Raw genomic sequence first — 19709 nt, forward strand, 5'->3', positions numbered from 1 at the left:
AGTTTGCATGGCGATTTTCAGACTACATCATGCTCCATTTTACATGAAATAACGAGATTTCGCTACGATTATCTAGCATTATGGTATCATCAATATAATTTAAATATCAATAAGTATTATCAAGTAAGAAATTACCAAGGGTTACATTATAACAGTCTTTATGTACATCTCAACTGTGTATACAAAAAAAATAGAATGTGAAATTCTTAGAAGAGTGATGCGAAAGGTGCAAGAAACTAGACACAAACTTCTCTAAAACCAAGACTATAGTATTTGATCAGAAATGCTCTTTTGAGTTTGCAAACTTGGCTTGTATGGACTGTCTATTCTTGGATACAATGCAAAATGAATTTTGTAAACACAGCACAAACAAAGACAAAAATGGCAATGCCTTCTAAAAATATAAGTCTTCAGAATCTAAAGCGTAAGGTTATTGGTGAATTTTTTGATACAAAAGCTGAAAATTGCTGCAAGATAATTCCCAAAATTTACTTTTATACTTCATGTAGCTACACTGAAGGAAATTATCCTCGATTTACCTCGATTATTATATTTAGGAAATTATCCTCCTATGCATCACGTAATATCTTGGAATAACAACAGCCCAAATTCAGCACAACTGTATCTAGTGCTGCGTTTGGTACATCGGTATTTCACTTTGGATTATTGGTAACGAGTGGCATATTCGCATTAAATAAATTTCTGAGTTTATTTTAAAGTTTTTTTTATAAGGATGACGCCAGGGAGTCAGAAAAGGAAGAATGCATTTGATGTTTTGAAAGCTTTCACATATATAAAAACCATTATTGTTTGTTTCATTTTATTCAAAAATGATTGGACATGGTTTCTTAATGAATTGCTTAATGTTGTCTGAATGTTATCAGTTAATTTCTGACAATAAACTGGTATGCAATTTTTTTTATCTTTAAAAGAAAATTATTTCTATAGTTATATTCCCTCACTTTTCAAGAATGAGTAGTCTTTCTATCGAAATAATGAATTAATCCAAACTTTAATGAATGTCGTAAAAAGTATTTACAATACAAATTCATATTACAAGATATTTCGTATCTGGTAAAAAATTTGTCATTAATAATCTGCTATTTTAACCTAATTATAAATATAATATATTATAAAATATAGCTAAGAGGACAAAATGTATATCCCTCACTTTTCAAGAATGAGTAGTATTTCTATCGAAATGATGAATTAATCCAAACTTTAATGAATGTCGTAAAAAGTATTTACAATACAAATTCAAAGATATTTCGTATCTGGTGAAAAATTTGTCATTAATAATCTGCTATTTTAATCTAATTATAAATATAATATATTATAAAATATAGCGAAGAGTACAAAATATATATAAACCGTAAAATTGTAGAAATAGATAAATACATAGTATTGAAGCAATTCAAAAATAAAAATAAGGTATAAATAAACAAAAACAACAATAACATTAATGTTAAACAGCCGAATAAAGTCAAATAACTAAATAATTAAGAAACATGTTTATCTTTTTGTCTTTTAAAAGTAACATTGTTAGATTTAAATTTTTGAATGTTAAATGGAGTTTCCCTGTTAACGGTTGCTTAGTCAGAATGCATAACTCACATTCCACACTCTTTAAATTCTGTTATCATTCTCATGAAAGAAAAATGCGAAAAAAAAAATTGTTATTGTTTTATTTTTGGAACTGTTTTTGGCATTTATTATTTTATCTTTTTAGTTTGTATGTTTATTTGCTCTTAGTAATAGAGCTTTGTAAAGGAGAACAAGTAAGAACAAAAGCAAGTTAGTCGTAATACTATGGTGAATATGATTATTACATTTCTATTCAAAAATGCATATTACAACGCTTGTTAACTTCTATTTTTACTTTTATAGAGAAGTATTCGTATAAGAATATTTACATCATGAACGAAAATTTTAGATAACATTTTAGTTACTCTACTTCTTAAAATTAATTTTTAAAGTTTATTTTTTTTTTCTAATTTATATGTAAACTCGAATTTAAAAAACTTGATTTTTATTCCACTTACAAAATATAACAATGCGTGCGCGCGCACGCACACATATATATATAATATTATTTTGTATTCTTTTGTTATTTTTTAATTCAAATTTTAGCTTTTAAATTCTAATAATATTAATTGTAAATAATTACTACAAATTTTAACTAATTATCTTTAACTTCTCTCATATACATCAAATAAAACTGTTTAGTACAAAAAAGCATTATATCTTAAATGAACTGAAACATTCTTTTTATAAATTTTATATTTAAATGAACAAGAGGGTTGTTTAAATAAATAAAAATAATTTAATTCGCAGAATAAATAAGAGTTTCGAAAAAGCCTCTTCATCTTGACAAATAAAATTTGATTAAAACTGAAATGGTGATGTTAACACCGCACTAAAAACCCTAAAGAAAGAAAGAAAGCTCCAAAATGCAGCTACAAACATTGCCGCTGAAACTAAACGTAAAAGAAAACCAGTTTCACGGATAAATTAAATTATTTTAAAAGCATTCCAGAAATAGCAGAAATCTAGTGTTAACTTGATCTGAAAATTAGGTTGAGAGCCAGAGTGAAATTTCCGCTGGAAACGACAACCGGCTTTAATTACCACCACGGTGTTATTCTCCCAGAAATGTGCCAGTATTTTAAGGGAGCTTGAATATGCCATAAAAGGACCAAGCGGCGGCCATTAATGAGTCTGCAGGAACACAAAAGCCACCGAATCCCACTGTTTAACTGTGGTCCCACTCTGCGGGAAAAGGGGGGAGAGATTAACTTTTATCTCTCCTGACAGCCTTGAGGAAAAAGAAACTCTCTTTTATACGTCTTCGCTACGTGACAAAGTAAATAACTTTACTTGGTCTTACTGTCTGAATGGAGTATTTTCAGGACAATCTTGCTTCTTTTGGTTGCTGCTTTTCTTTTTTCTGAAAAGAGGTGTTTGTATACCAATTGTGGAAATGGAATACAATGAAATGGGATAGGGGATCATTACTTTTACACTATGTTTGAAGTCGAGATCTGTTTCTGTTATTTTCAATTTTTTTCCTTTTTTTTTTTTTTTGTTCCCATTATTATTTTGCATCAGCTTTGCAAGATAACGGTGTCTATCAGCTCATTTGGTTTTTATTTTCTGTGTTGTTTTCTTTGCTCTCCTTCCTCCAGCAGGATCTTGACGATTCACTTCCGAGTGAAATGGGGCTCGAACAAAGGCGGAATGGGATTTTCTTTTGAAAATAAATATTTTTCATCTTTCAGAGTAACAAGCAATTTTCTGCAATGAGAGAAAACTGTGCGGGTATTTTGCTGCAAATAAGCTTTATACATGATCTACAGCTTTGAAACAGAAAGGCATTTGTTCAGGGTCGACTGAATTTTAAAAGGGGACACAGTTGATGTGATAGTTAAAATAAACGTACTGATAATTAAACAAAACCTTTTCATATAGATGGTATATAAGCAGTTATTTGAGAATGAAAAAAAAAAAACGTGATTAATTTTTTGTTGACAAATAATGAAAAATCTTATCGAAACCTACGACTATGAAGAAAAAAAACTAGCACACGCACAAAGGTTATTTTACCTTGTCTTTCAAGAAATTTATGATCTAGATCAACATGTTTAACTGGATAGAGGCAGTTATTCCAAAATTAGAGTGAGCAATTATCTTACAGGCGCATTTTGTGTTAGAAATTTCGTTCGATCAGAAATATAAAAGGCAGTCATGAATTCATTCTGAAATAAAATATAACTGGTTTCATATTCCAGATAAACATATTTATCTGGATAGTGAGCTGCTATATATAAACAGTAAAAAAACATTTGCTGCTTTTTTTGAGGATTTAAAAAAAATATTCTTAAACGGACACTTCTTGAATGGAGATATAATAAATATTTTGATCAGATAGAATCTGTTTTTATAAATAAGAAGCAAAGTTCTGAAAACTCTCAGTTCCAAAACAGTCCTGAATTATATACATTTTGAATTCCTATATAGCTATTTTTAGTATTCGAATAAATACACTTATTTTAGTAAAAAGAGTATCTTGTAACATACTTAATAATATTTAGTATCATTTTTGGCTGATTTTTTGAAAACGAGATAAGAAACTATTATCTTAAAAATAAAAAGGTTTCTGGAAAGAGTTACTTATAATTTAAAATATATTTGAATTTATAAACCAGATATTTTTATTACATTTAAAGCTACATTAAATCATATCAGCGATCTTTTACTTCTAAACAATATGAATGCGGTATTTTTTTCTTATTTTAATTAGTTATTTCATATTGACACAAATGTAATATTAAACTCCGTTAGCAGTTTAATCCTTTACAGTTTCTTCCTATTTATAGAACAAATCTGCAAGAAATTCTCACTATTTCTCGGTGCTATTATTCATTATACCTCACTAACTATATTCTAATTGTTTAAAATTCAAGATAAAACTGGTTATCAAGTTGTTGAAAATGCAACAGATCTTCAGTATTAATTTGAAAAATATGTAAATCTGTTTTCTCAATTCCTGAAAGATCAGAATCCTCTGTTCTGTTTTTCTGTTTATTTCTTTGTTTCCTGATTATAATTTGAAAATTTACTACATTCCTAGTGCATTTTTTAAAATCCTTTTCGAACTTCTTCCAATCATAATAGAGCTTATTCTGTTGATATTAATACTAAGCTAAATATTTACTTGATAATTTGGACCATAAGCGAGAGCTCTGAAAGTTGTTAATAATAATAATTATTATTTTTAATTTGCAAACTTATGACGAATAAATTGGATCAATATAAAATTGTCCTTCTTTTCAAAATTTTGAAAAATCCGAATTATTTTATTATGGGAGTATTGTGTAAATGAACCATTAAGATAGATATCACTAATATTTAGCATTAACCAATGCATTCAAACACTCTCTTCAGGTGGTAAGAAATTATGTTTTTCAACTTCTTCTTTAATATTAAAGGTTAATGATTTTTGTAGTTAGTAGCTCTATATATCTTCTTCTAAAATTTTAAAAACTTGAAATTTAGAAACTGACAAAAAAAAAAATTAATCTCAAAGTAAAACTCATTGTTTATTTTGTTCAGAGAAGGTTTTCACGCAGTGTGAAATAAGAAATACATTTTCAGTGAGAATCTAATCTGATTTAATTGTTCGTTTTTGTGAAAAGGATTCTATAATTGCTTTATCTAGCAAATATGAACCATGTTCTATGATAAAAGAAGAAGACACTCTGTATGATAAGCAAGTCTGTTAAAATATAAATCAAAAGCAAGCCGAATTAAATGTTATTAAATTAAATGATAATTCACATTTGACTTAAAATTATAACAATCCAAATTTTTAGGTTCAAAGTAAATCTCTTAAATTCCTGACCTTTAATTTGAAACGAACGAAAACACAATAATACTAATTATCGTTTTTATTTTCCCCTTACTATAAATAAGTTATATAAATGCTATATCTGTAGAATATTTGACCTTTACGCTCTAGTGGACATGCAATATCAAAAGATTATTAAAGTTTCATGCACACTGCCATGTTAATCTGCCAGAACTTATGTTACTGTGTAGGTAATATGGATTATTAGTGAATAAAGACAAAAAAAGGTATCCGACAGACCTGTGTAATGGATTACAGATCTTATTATTAGTGACAAGAAAAGTGCGGAATCGCATTTTTCTGTCCCTCAACTGAACTCCATTTCTTATGAAGCGATAATGTACTCTTTTAATCGAAATAAATAAGTTAACATAATCTGAGCAAACATACCTTGTACTTTGGAGAATTACTAAGGTTTCCCTTTTCTTAAGAATTATTATTGTTCATTGTTAATTTTTCAAAATAATTTGTTCTAAATATAGAATAAATCAAACCACTAAGGAAGCATTTACTGAATGGGAATGACTTCATGTTCATTAAGTGTGATATAGGAATTTTCTATTTTATAATTTTCTAAATTAGATATATTAGGAAGGAATTTGTAGCATTAAATTTCACTGTCCTCAAAAAAAGAGTATTGAAACAGCAATTCACAAATATATAATTTAGTTCTGAGTCAATTATTTGTTAATTGATTTCACAACAACGATATCTATTATACGTCAAAATATCTATAAGAAAATTGTATTTTTAGTACTAAATGAATGATAGTTTGTTTTTAATTGTTATCTGTAAAAATATCCTCTAATAAAAAAAGCGAAAATTATCTATAAAATTATATTGCAAAATCTTCAAGGGATTCATCATTAAGGTATATTGCAACGATTGACATTTGTTGAAGAATTACTTCAATATGGCTAAAACATTTTTCATTAATTCATAAGTTATCAGGGCATTTAAGAATTATAACCAAATTTTATTGGTACTGAATTGTACTTAAGTACAGTACTTTGATTCGTATTCTCTTTTATTTGATTGTGCATTTCTTCAAACACTTCAAATCTAATTGGTGTTTCGAATGCTTATTGAAGTATTGATTTATAATTATCAGAATTAATCAATTTTGTAGAATTTATCAATTAATAGCAGAATTTAGCAGTTATGCAATAAAACAAATAACTTTTTAGATGAAGTACATAATTTTAGCAATACCTATATGTCCTGTGATTTTTTTACAATATTTTAAGAATTTTTATGCATATTAAAGAATAAAAACTTATTTAAAGAAGTGAAATTTCGTTCCATCTGTTTATCTTCCTGGAAGGCAGATTTCATCATAGTATGTTTTATAAGAATCGTAATTAATTATGATACTCATCGAACTTCAGTCAGAATTTAATGTATTTTTGACAGCTGTAAAATATCATATTTTTGGTTTTATTCATTACAAGCAAATGCAAAATTATATGAATATAGAAGTTATTTGAAAATGCAGATGATATATTTGTATTCAAAGTATTCAAAGATCTAAGTATTTCAAAGAAAGAAAATAAGGCATTTTAAAAGGAGACTCGAGACAAATGAATGTAATAAACATCTGAAAAAAAAACTGCAAATATTTGAAATTTATCCTGATTCTTTTCTCAAATGTTTGGAGAAAAATTCTTTCTGTATTAAAGAATTTATTTATTGTTAATTTTTTTTTATCCTGTCCTCAATAATTATTTTATAAGTAATGTAAATTATACAATAAATCTACTACTAAATTATACCATATTTATGAAAATTCATCTTTAAATGAAAATGAAAAATTGAAAAGGATTTTAGAAAGATTAATCCAAACATTTCATTCTAAAAAATTTTCAAAGTATTTCCTTTTTCATATTTATAAAGATGAAAGGAATAATTCTACCATTTTTACTTCATCCAGAAGCTTAATAAAACTACTAAGCTCAGTACATTAATATTCATTGCTCATGAATTTATAAAACATGCATATAAAGGAAAAACAAATTCTGAGATCTTAAATCGAATTACTAAGAGATAAATTAAGTGATTGAGAAATAAAAAAATGTTTCAAAATTTTTAACTGTATTTAAATGAATGCACTAAGTAAGTAGCCAGAAATCGAATTAATTTTTATGTTTGAGCTATATTTAAGGAAAAAGAAGTTAATTCTATGCTTTTCCTTTTTTCAGAAAATGAACGAAACGTATTTTCTAAAATTGATGATTTTTAAATGAATTCATTTAATTTTTATAGGAATTTTAATGATATATTCTACATTTCAATCTCAAGTTAAAGAAAATGTTATTGATAATAAATTAATATAAATGTTATTGATATTGATAAATTAAAATGGTATTGATAACTCGACAGCTGCGTAAAAATGATTGCTGGAATTCTTGTTATTCTTTGTTTATAAAGAAAATGATTTTTTTTAATATTTTACCGTACAGTGGAAATTTGTAAAAACGTCGTCCTAGTGGAATGAAATTATCATAATGAATATCCCATTAAGAGTAAATCATAATAGAAGATATCGCTAAAAATGATAAAAATAAAATAGATGTATCATTACTAATTTTTATTAAAGTGCAAATTTAATGTTGACTGCTAATAATACAAATAACAGTGTTTACAAATAAAAATGGCTATATATTTTATAGAATATAGAAATACCTAAAACTAGATAACTTAGAGAAAAAACTGTAAAATATCTATTAATAATTGTTTCCTTCAGATTCTCTTTTTTCAGGATATTTTAAAGATACCTTTCTTTATTTTAACTTTTTCTATTAAATCTACTTTGTAAATTTCAACAATGATACACTCTGTCTCTTTATTTTAGAGTATCAGAGTTCAAATTGCTTTGAACTCCAGTTTTTATACTCTTTTTCTAGTGAATTTAAATCTGGAAGAGTTTATCTAAATTATCTTTTTTTGGAAACTCTATATGTAAACCAAAGATTACATTCAAGCAAATAAATTAATTTCACAATACTGATGATATATCACCAAAAATTCACCAAGGATTTTTCACGTCCTAAACTCATTCATTTTTTATAAAACTGACTTTTCAACTAGAGGATGCTGAATTACAAATCATTTGTAGACGATACAGGGAAAACCACACTCATTATATCAATTCTTTATCATATTTTTCTGCCATTTTTAATTTCTAATATTTTCAATGAAAAAGAAAATTGTAAGGTATAAACAAAGTTTGAAATTATAGATGGTGCATTTCAGTCTTTATGGATCCAAACATACAAGACTGAAATGCACCATATGTTTGTTCTACGTTCGACACTGATTTCACTCTCATACGTTTTGTAACAGGGATTTTTATGCAACTTGGTACAAGAATAGAAAAAAAAAATGAACGTAAAATACTTTGATGTGTGTGCAAATTGTATTTGAGATGAGATTTGAGTTTCACATTTTATACAAACTTAATCTTCATTTTGAATTACCCCACTTTTAGCTTTGAAAGATACAGAAGTAGTGTCAAAGGTTATCACTTTCTTTTATAAGAATTATAACATCTACTTAATTACACGTTAATAAACAAATTCATTCCAAACATTTTTACTTGTGTCTTAAATTAAAGAAGAAATAATGTGAAATATATCATTTTTTAATAGGAAAATAATTGGAAATGATTCAAAGTATAAAGACAGTTTGTACTGACAAATTTACTGTAAATTATGTCATTAATTTAAACCCAATTATAGAATCAGACGATTGAAAATTATCCAGTAATAAATATTACATTCTCTACTTGCAAGAGCTTTATAATTGCAAAAATTTAATATCTTTAAGTATAAAATTTAGATACCACTCTCTCGTTTATATTTATTTTTTTTTGTTACATCTCTACTCAGTTTAAAAATATGTTGTTGCTTGTTTGAATTTACAACTGAAAGTAACTAGAGCAATTATGACTAGTTTGGACACGCATATGTGAGCAGTTTTGGACTTGCACTTCATAATTAACTCTGTAGCTACTTAAAATGAAGTTGTTTTAAAAACTAAACATCCGCATTTTTAAAGTAGATATTTAGTATTCGCCACTGGTACATTAAAAAAGTGGGATGCAGAAAAAAAAATTAATTTCTAAAGCATGAGAGAAAAGTGCATTTTCTTTGGCCTTAAAAATGGTCTTTTACTTGTTCTAGAAATTAGATTTTTATAAAAGCATCTGCAATATAAAGTCAGTAAATAACATTTTCAACAATTACTTAAATTACTTAGAGAATACTTATAATCTACAAATTGTAAATTTTCATTTTCTACGATGTGGTAAAATTACTGTACCAATAAAAAAAAATTAGAATAGATAGTCTGTTGAGTCTCTAAACATTTTATAGACAACTTTCTGCCATTTCTTATTGCATCATTTTATATGCGTTTATTAAACTGGTTAATAATAAAAATAGTTTATCTCATAAGCTGAGTGAGACAGACTCTAATAATTAATTGCACTGATAATTAAGGCAGACGTGAAGTCTACCTTGCGAATAACTTCAGAAGAAAAAAAAAAGGAATTTTGAAACTTCCTAATATAATCTGTTCGTCTGGGACCTAATCAGAATGGTTTTTGAAGAATTTTTTTTAAAAAAAAAGCTCTCAAAAATATAAAAATTTAGCTGTCATATCAATTTAATTATTTTTATTAAAAACAGATTCTTATCAATTTTATTATTTTTATTAAAAACAGATATGTTAATATATATTATAAGAGCAGTGCAAACAAGAAATATATTTCAAAATCTTTAAATTATTTTTGAAATAAAATTTATTTCTTGTTTTCAAATATATAATAATTTTTTTCCGAAATAAATACTTTAATTACTGTTCTAATTATATAAATTAAGAGAAAAGCAAATAACATCTTTAAAAAACAAAACATTGGTGCTTTGCCAAACAAAATTTATAATTCCACTTAAGTTTTAATTAACTAGTAAATCTCTCGATAAAAATAAGAATGAAATAATGAAATGTGTTGATTATTTCTTAATAATTATTTTCATTCATTTAAAATTAAATATAATATTGAAAGCCTCAGAAATTGTGAAAATATTGCGTTTTGAGACAGTTTATTGCCCAGAGCAAAATTGCTTTGTGTTAAGAAAGTATTTTCATTTGAAATATTTCAACTATTTATTATACAACTTTCACTTTGAGTTTAATTGGAAATTCATGAGAAAATTATCTATTAAATTCCTCAAAAGCTTTATTATTATCATTTCTGTTATAAAGATTTTAAATGCCTGTTAGGGAAAATATTATTTGACTTCATAAGCAGTTGCTTTAAAATCAGAGTCATGATGATTTGAAGATAGCATTTTTTGTATTATAAAAACTGATCTACGATTAGAATATAAACACTACGCTCATATATGATGTTGAGAATATTCTTTTGTATTTCAAATGTCTGATTTTGTGCAATGCATTTACTTAAAAGTCTTTTTTTAAGAATTAATAATCAATTTGTTTGTCTCAAATTGTTATATACATGCAGGGGAAAAAGCTTTAAAAAATCCAACATATTTTTGCGTCTGAAGAAAACGGAATTCAGGCATTTAATCACATAACAAAAAGTTCACGTGGATGCAAGAAGACTTTTTTTATAAAAAATAATTATCTTAAAACATTCCTTTAACATTAATAAAAATTTAAAATTTAGTAAAAAAAATCAAATTATGATTATAATTCATAGAAGCATTGACCAAATAACATTGAAGTGTTTTAGTGAACGTAAACATATCCTATAATCTATTATCTAAAATAATTAAACTGTGATAAAATATTAAATTTAATACTAAATGAGAAATTTTAAAACATATTATATAGTGTTTCTAAATTTATTCTTTCAAATTTGGTTTCTAAATTTCTTTCAAAATAAGTTTCAAACTTGAAACGTTAATAGGTTTTTTTTGATGATTTTTTATTTAGGTTTTAGTATTTTGAGAAATTTATTATTAGTTATTCACTCAAATTTATTACTTTTGAATCGATACTAAAATTTTATGTATTAAAGTGTGTTGAAAGAAAATTATTAGAATTTTTAGAAAGAGTTGTATTTATAAATATATAACTTATTTATGTTAGGAATAATATTTTAAAGAAAATTATTTATAAAAAAACATGTTAATCAATGCATTAAAAAAGATATTTTTTATTTTAATTATTCTCTAATGTTTATTTTATAATTTATTTATAAATTAGTTATGTCTTTATAATCTATTTATAAATTAATCATGTCTTTAGTACTTTTGCTTTTGCCTCGATTTTTTTTATCAAAAAATATTATTTTTGCCATTTAATTCTTTAATAAAAACATGATTTAAATTTTTATATTGTATTCTACATACATTGAAATCTTCTATTATGAGTCACTTATTTTAAAAATAATTTTACTTTACTATACACATTGCACTTCCTTTCCCTTCCATGTTTGCTTTTTGGAAAAGAAATATAGTTTCCAGAAGTATCTTTAAAATTAACATTAAAAATATACTTTTCTGAATTCTTATCATGTGAATTTGTTTTTTTATAGAATTGAATGAAAAAACTCATTGAATATATTAAAACATACAGAGTGAATCTGATAATAAATTTTAAATTATTTTTTTTAAATTAAAATTTTATCAAAAATATTGTTTGATAAATTTAAGACAGTGAGAAGAAAATAATGGAAAGACACAAAATAAACTATTTTGCTGTTAAAATTCTTTGAATGAGTTGTCGTCAAATGAAACATTAATAATCGTTTCGAGTCTTTATTTTCAGTACATAATTTGAATTTACTCTCCACCAGTTTTAAAATATCCAATTATTTCAGATATATTATAATTTCACTTCACCTGCTTACAGAGGATAATTAAATTCCTCTTATGGATTTTGTGCATCCCTATAGATTTGAATTCACCTTTAGAAGATATAATCTGTATGAGTTAATTTGATTCACTCGCAAGAAGACGAGATCAATTTCCAACGATCTATACCTAATAACCTTCAGTATAACCTACCTTAGGCTGAAAAGAGAGTCATTACTGCTGGGTTGTTAACAGTGTACCATTCATCTCCACAAATCTCCAGTTTAGTGGCTACTTCAGTGGCGATTAAGGCGCCAGCTGCAGAGCAGTGTCCGAGGAAGGGATTCGAGGCCTTTCCAACTTCGAGGTCGATTAAAGGTTTAATCTACCCCCAAAACATTGTAGAGCAGAGGAGATGCTAGAATGCATGTCTTGTGGTAGAAATACTTTGAGTTATTTCGAGGTTATTGGAAGGTTTTGGGTTGATGAGTGAATCGCTTTACTGTTGAGATAAGTTGAGGGAGGTCCTGCAAATAAGGATAAACGTCTAACTTCGATTCTAATCTGTAGATGTTTGTAGGGAATTAGAGTCCAAGCAACTAGTTCATTTGAAATGTATGGGCATATTTATGATTACTTAATAGCTAAGTTCCAAATAATGCAGCCCTAAATTGTAAATTCTGACTATTTCGTAGCTTATACGGGGCAGCAGCAGAAACGACCTTAGCCGTTTCAGCTATTTGGAATTCAAGATACTACATCTCATGTTCGCTATGTGGGGAAATTTGGAAGATTTACCATTACTTCTCTGAATTAAATAACTCTGGATATAAATTTATAGTATTAGAAGTAATTAATATGCTTGAGCAGAACTAAGCTTTAATAAAAAGTACAATCAAAATATTATAAGTTGAGGGGGTGGGGTTAAAATTATGAGTTTAAAACACATTTTGAAGAGTTTCGCGGAATTTCTTTCTTAATACTTAAGTAAATAAGAGCACTGATTATTATTTCTGGTAAGTAGACGATTGATAGATTTCTATATATTTCCAAACTTGAATTGATAAATATTACGGAAACTGTATACATATTTTAGTAAATATTTGAGACTTGGACCACTTTTTAAACAAATCGAATAAAATTTAATTCCTTTTTCTTGAAATGCGCAGAGTACTTTTATATATAAGAAGATTTACTTCAAACTTGATTTGTAGAAATTTAAGTCTTAAGAATATTTAAATTTTATTTTCCTACATAGGAAGTTTACAAAAAGATATAATATTATAATCATCATAAAATTCAAAATTTTCACCTCCTTGCACCCAATAAACACAATTCTGGAATTATATCTGCCTGTGAACACCATAATTCAAAAACACTTTAATTTGGTATGCAGACTTTGCACCAAAAGATTTATAAAACTCTATCAAATTTTGAATGAAATCTATTTAGAGAAAATATGTCTGCTCGATTGCTTGAGTATAAGTAAATTTAATGCAGAAAGTAAAGATTTAGATAAACCATATAAGGGTCGCGGTGGAGTGGTGGTAAGTTCTCGACTTGTTAGTCGTTTGTTTTCAAGTTCGAGATCCTATTCCATCGAAGAACCGTGTAAGGGGGTCTGTTGCACGTTAAATAAGTCAGGACAAAACATCCTCCCACTGGTATAGCGTGGTGTGGAGAGATGGGTGCCAGCTCAAGTGTCGTCCTCGTCATCTGACCATGGTTCAAAATTAAGAGGTCCGTCCCAAAATAGGCCTAGTGTTCCTTAAAACGGGACGTTAATATAACAAAAACTAAACAAAAAAAAAAAGACTAGATAAACCGTATTTGGTAAATGTGGTGTACATGGTAGGTGTGAATCTAAAATGTAGATTCTTATCAAATTTTGATCCTAATCTGTCTGATTGTCTATTGGGCAGTTCTTTCATATTCATGTAAATGCAATGATTTCAATAAACTTAGTATGTGATCTTGTTATTACAATTGTAGTTCTAATCCAAATTTCGGTTTCAATCAGTCGGATAAAGAATGCATTCAAAATGCAAATTCCATTTTCTGGAGCGTGCTAGAGATTAAAATCCACGGATCACACGATAGATTAACACTGACTGATATTATATCAAAACTATAGTTATTTCTATGTAATGCAAGAATTCTCATCCTTACCTAAAGTTCAGAATTTTATGAATGATGAGGGAGATAACATTTTTACTAGAGAATATGTGAGAAAGGCTTGGAGAGATCACACCATCTGTTTTGAACATAAAATTAAAGGAACAAGTAAGTTTTAATTAGAATATAAAACGACAAATTTTAAATCAATATTATTTTATAAATAACTGTCGTCTACGCGATAAAGAATTTTTCTATTGATTCAAAATATTTATTAATGACAAACAAATTTAATCATTACGATGTAAAGACATACGATAATTCGATATATATTGAATAAAATGGTAATAAGGAATGAAACTGAGAACAATTCACGAGAATTTCTCCAGTAACGTAAAAATTTCTCCAGTCCCAGTGGGAAGACATTGGGAAAATCTTTGATTCAGAGGAATTAATTCCTAAATAATGTTTCCAAATTCATTTCATTAAATAAGTATGATCTAACACAATAACACACTTAATTTCTTGATCAATAATTTTTCAACATAACTTTTTCATTTAACTTTGAATGTATATGATATGCACAGCATTTCTTTTTTTTTACATTTCTAATTCCCTTTTCTTGTATTTATTTTCAGATCCCTGCGAAGGTGTGGAATGCCCGGCTTCCCAAGTGTGCCAGCTGGACGAGCACAGGAACCCGATCTGTAGATGTAACTCGGTGTGTACTCCGGACTTGAGACCCGTGTGTGGATCGGACGGGAAGACGTACACAAACGAATGCACTTTGCGCGTTGAAGCGTGCAAATCAAGGAAAAACATTCGTATCATTTACACAGGAGAATGCAGTGCAGGTAATTTTTTATCATCTTTAAATAACGATTCATATGAAATTATAATATGATATACTTAATTTCAGTAATTTATAAATTCAGTAATTGTTAATTTCAGTAATTTATAAATTCAGTAATTGTTAATTTCAGTAATTATAAAAGGGATAGATGTATTTTAAAAGTAACTTGCCTTATTTTGGATTTAAGCGCAAATTGATTCTGTTCGAATTGCATAGAAACTAAACTTATTTATAAAAGAGCAATGCTATCAAATGTAAATGTTATTTGAAAAACAATATGTAGAATATTTCTTTAGATAGAAATATTCTGTAAAATATTTGCAGAATATGGATAATTGTACTTGTTCTCTTTTTATAATTAATTTCTAATATTTCTTTTATTAATCAAATTAGACGAAAATATTGTTACGAAATTTCCGGGGTTCGTTTGGATAGTGGGAGTTATATGGTGTGGAGAACACTCAATCAGCAGGCAGCAGTAGAAAAAAAAACAACGGCGTTTATTTACACGAAGACACACAGGACATCACAAAGACAACTATATACAGCATAGAAGACGATTATCTTCAGCCGAGACGTGCAGCATACAACAGCATACATAGCAGGATACAACCAGACTCTACTGCAGACAGTAGCGCACAGCATAGTTCAGCACTAGCTTCACTCCGTCGCTATTCCGCTTATCCCTGGAAGACCAGTTCTTCACCGTCGATTCCGACTACTCTCCTCAATTCACGACGACCCAGCAGCAGCAGGAGGCTGCTCCTTTTATAGGTCTCAGGAGGCGGAGCTAGAAAACTCTCAACCAATCAGAAACGTTCGAGGCCTATCTCGGTTCCAACTGGACGGATCGGGAAAATTCTCGATGTTTCGGGTATAATCTATTTTGGCACCAAAGTCGCCAAGTCGCCAAATGGTCGCCAAGCTCCGGGGCCTCCAACGCAACACACGGACTCCGTCCAATACAGATGACTGTAGAACGGTCTTCCTGATGATGGAACCAACTATTCTGGGAAGCAGCATTACAGATTCATAACAATATTTTCTTTCTGCACCTTTTGAAATACAGTATAAAATTTCCTTATTGGTGCATCAGTACATTAAAAGTATAGCATATATATTTTTTTTAAATCTTTGTATTGAATTGAAACTAAATTGAAACATATTCCAACTGTTTAACCTGCAATATAAAGACGATGCAATCGTAAAATAGAGAAAAACAGTTGTCTAATCTTAAATTTAGTTCTTTTGAATATGTGATTTAACGGTTACCTTCCGTGATACGCTTGTGATTCACACCTGCTTTCTAATTAGTTCACAGATAGTGTCTAACTGATGAGCCCATATTCTACAATTCTATGTGCTAACGTGTCCTGATAAAATCTCACTGAAAAATTACTTGTTTCTTCTCTAAACTTGACCACTCATTGTATTTTATTAAATTTCTTTGCACATCTTCGCGCCTTTTCCTTTCACATAATTCCTTGACAAAAAACTATTACTTTTGCAAACCTATATTCAGGTGAAAAAAATACCTGTCTCTACAAACCTAGTCTACCTTTCAATAATATTCGCTATATATATATATATATATATATATATATATATATATATATATATAATATACACACAATGTATGTGTGTGTATACAGTGTGTTCCGAATTCGATCGACAAATTCAGAGGGGTGATAGTAGACATCAAGAAGATATAGAATCACCATACAACATAGGGTCTCAAACGACGTTTAGTAGGCGATGAAAATCGTTAAAGTAAAAGGAGTCCAAGAACTTTTTAGAAACTGTAAAAAATAAAAAAATAAATGGTGTTTCAACTATGAAATTTTTTTAAGTGAAAGCATATTCTTAAAAGTTTTCTTTCGTGTTGGCAACATACGGATTTCATGATCTAGGGGGACGCAAATTACTGAAAACGAAAAAGTAGTTTAGAACCCATATTTGAACTTGAAGAAAAATGAAGCAGCGAGCAAGTATTCATTAATGATCATTGCAGAATTGATGTTCGTTAAATTTCATCCTCAAACAAGAAGTCAGATTTCACGAATGCAACTAAAATGAGCTGGTGCTCCATCATGCATTAACCAAATATTCTGACGTTCAATTGTCGGTGTTCCCTCCAGTTAATCTGGAGGAGCATGCTGCAAGAAAACAAGTACTTTGTGACGCTGAGGTGTTCGGACAGAAGATATGGTCCCAGTAGATGACCCTGCCCCGATGTTAATATCAAACTTGTGTTGTACGTTCGACGAGATATGATGTGGGGATTTTCTAATGACCAAATATTCAAATTCTGCGTGTTGAAGACACTTTCTCACGTAGAGCAGGCTTCATCTGAGGATAAAACTCTAGCAGAAAAGTGTGTGTCTTCCTGTGTGTCATTAAGCATGCAGCGTGAAAACTCCTCCAGATTTACAATTTTCACTAAAAGACGTTACCTGCAACCCTATGTTTTGTGGTAAATTTCCATCTACTTAATTACTATTATCCTTGTTCTGAATTTATCTTTCAAATTTGACAACGCTCTCTGCGAACATTGGCATTGATGTTGTAGCGATGCTCTTTGGTTCTCATTTTAGTTTTTTAAAAATATCTCTGAAACTCCCTAGTTTTCTCACTTCACGCCTATATCAAATTATGGAATATAAAATTCATTATGTTTTCAAGCATTTATTTTTCTTCAAGTGTTGATATTTTTGCAAATATGGGTTCTAAACTACTTCTTCGTTTTCGGTAATTTAAGTCCCCCTAGATCATCAAATCCGCCTGTTACCAACATGAAAGAAAACTTTTAAGAATGTGTTTTTTTAAAAAAATTCATAGTTCAAACACCATTTATTTTTTATTAAGTTTTTACAGTTTCCAAAATTTCTTGGACTCCTTATACGTTTGCGATTTTCACCTACTAAACGTCGTTTGGGACACTATATTGTATGTGATTCTTTAATCTCTTGATGCCTACTATCACCGTTCTGAATTCGTCGGTCGAATTTGGCAACACCCTGTATATATATAATATAAAGTTCCCACCGGAACTTTCATCAATAAATGGATGAGAATCTGTTATGTGAATAATCAGGTTCTCACTTATCTTGTGTATAGATTAATGTTATTGGTTGAATTACCTTCACTTGATTGAAAAGGCATACCTTCAACAAAATTTAACGTTAATGTTGTTGTCAAGCTGTGCTGTAATACAACGGGTAACAATGCTCTTTAAAAAATAATCTCTGAATGTTTAGGCACTGCTGAGTAAGCCTCTTTGTTTATGTAAACAGTTAAATATAAATCTTATTTATCTTTTGCTGCTTACAGAAATATTTGAGACATCTATGCAGCATTTATCTTTATTATAAAGCTAACACAGTGGATTATCTATAATTTTTTCTAAGTCCTGAATAATTTGCAGAAATTTATATTAGATATACAGCACTTCAGTTTTTTTAGGCTAAAAATTAATAATAAAAATTGAAACTATTTTAAGAGGCCGAAGGATTTCAATAAAGAAGCTTTCTGTGTTTAAAATTGTTCTAGAAATTTAAAAATCCAAATATTGCCATAATGAAAAATATTTGGATTGAAAGTACTATAGCCAAATATTTATCGCATTATTGTTAGAAGAGACATTCATTGAAAGAATATATCTTCTAAAAGAAGATTATTTAGGATGTGAATGAACTAAAATATTCACATCACATATGATTGCTACTGAATTATTTTAGAAATCTCAATTTCTTTCTTCAGAATGAGCACAGAATAAGTGGATGAGTCGTCTAGACGGGAATTAATGCCAAAAGCTCTTGATTCCAGAAATTAATATATACAAGAAATAAGATGAATTTTTTCATATGAGGAATACAAGGACATCTCACTGTTTCGATGAGATTATTAAAATATTTTTAATATTATAAAAGATTATTTTTAATGAATTATTAGCACAAGGTTTATCTCAGAACTAATAATAAATAATAGTAGAAAGTACATAAAAACTATAGTTAATATTAGAAAATTCCATTTGGACTATTCCTTTTTTTATATATTTTAATGTGAAATTTTATGTCTTAAAGTTAATTCGCAGTAAATATGAAACGGATTGATACAAAATTCATTACACGTACATTTCATCCCCACAATTATAATAAAAATTGTGTTAATTATAATAAATATGAAACGGGATGGATTGCCGATTTTCTTCAGTTAAACTTAGTGCATCTTCCAGCAAGCGAGTCCTCTATACCAACGTGAAAGGAACAGCGTATTTCTCAAATGTATTTTTATAAAATTAAAATTATTAAGAGATTAATTTTGAAAATTAGATTCTAATTGGATAAAATTAAATAAGTATAATTATTAAACAATATTTTTATTTAAAAAGGAATGGAAGCAATATAATCATAAAGCACAAAAATAATATTATTCATTTATAATATAAATTATTTTGTTTTCTAACCGAATGGCTAGAAAATGAAATAAATGAATTTGGTAATATTCCAAG

General features: G+C 28.1%; 1 protein-coding gene across 2 annotated transcripts in view; it reads left to right on the plus strand.

The window, feature by feature from the left end:
- LOC129961816 (agrin-like) overlaps positions 1 to 19709 on the plus strand; it is a 675765-nt gene that overhangs the window by 430877 nt on the left and 225179 nt on the right. For both annotated transcript variants that reach the window (XM_056075396.1, XM_056075397.1), the window contains one exon: positions 14985 to 15200. In XM_056075396.1, the coding sequence (XP_055931371.1) occupies positions 14985 to 15200 (216 nt within the window). The remainder of the gene's footprint in view (positions 1 to 14984; positions 15201 to 19709) is intronic.

This window comes from Argiope bruennichi, chromosome 2 (genome assembly GCF_947563725.1).
Source record: "Argiope bruennichi chromosome 2, qqArgBrue1.1, whole genome shotgun sequence".
Taxonomy (NCBI): Eukaryota; Metazoa; Arthropoda; class Arachnida; order Araneae; family Araneidae; genus Argiope; species Argiope bruennichi.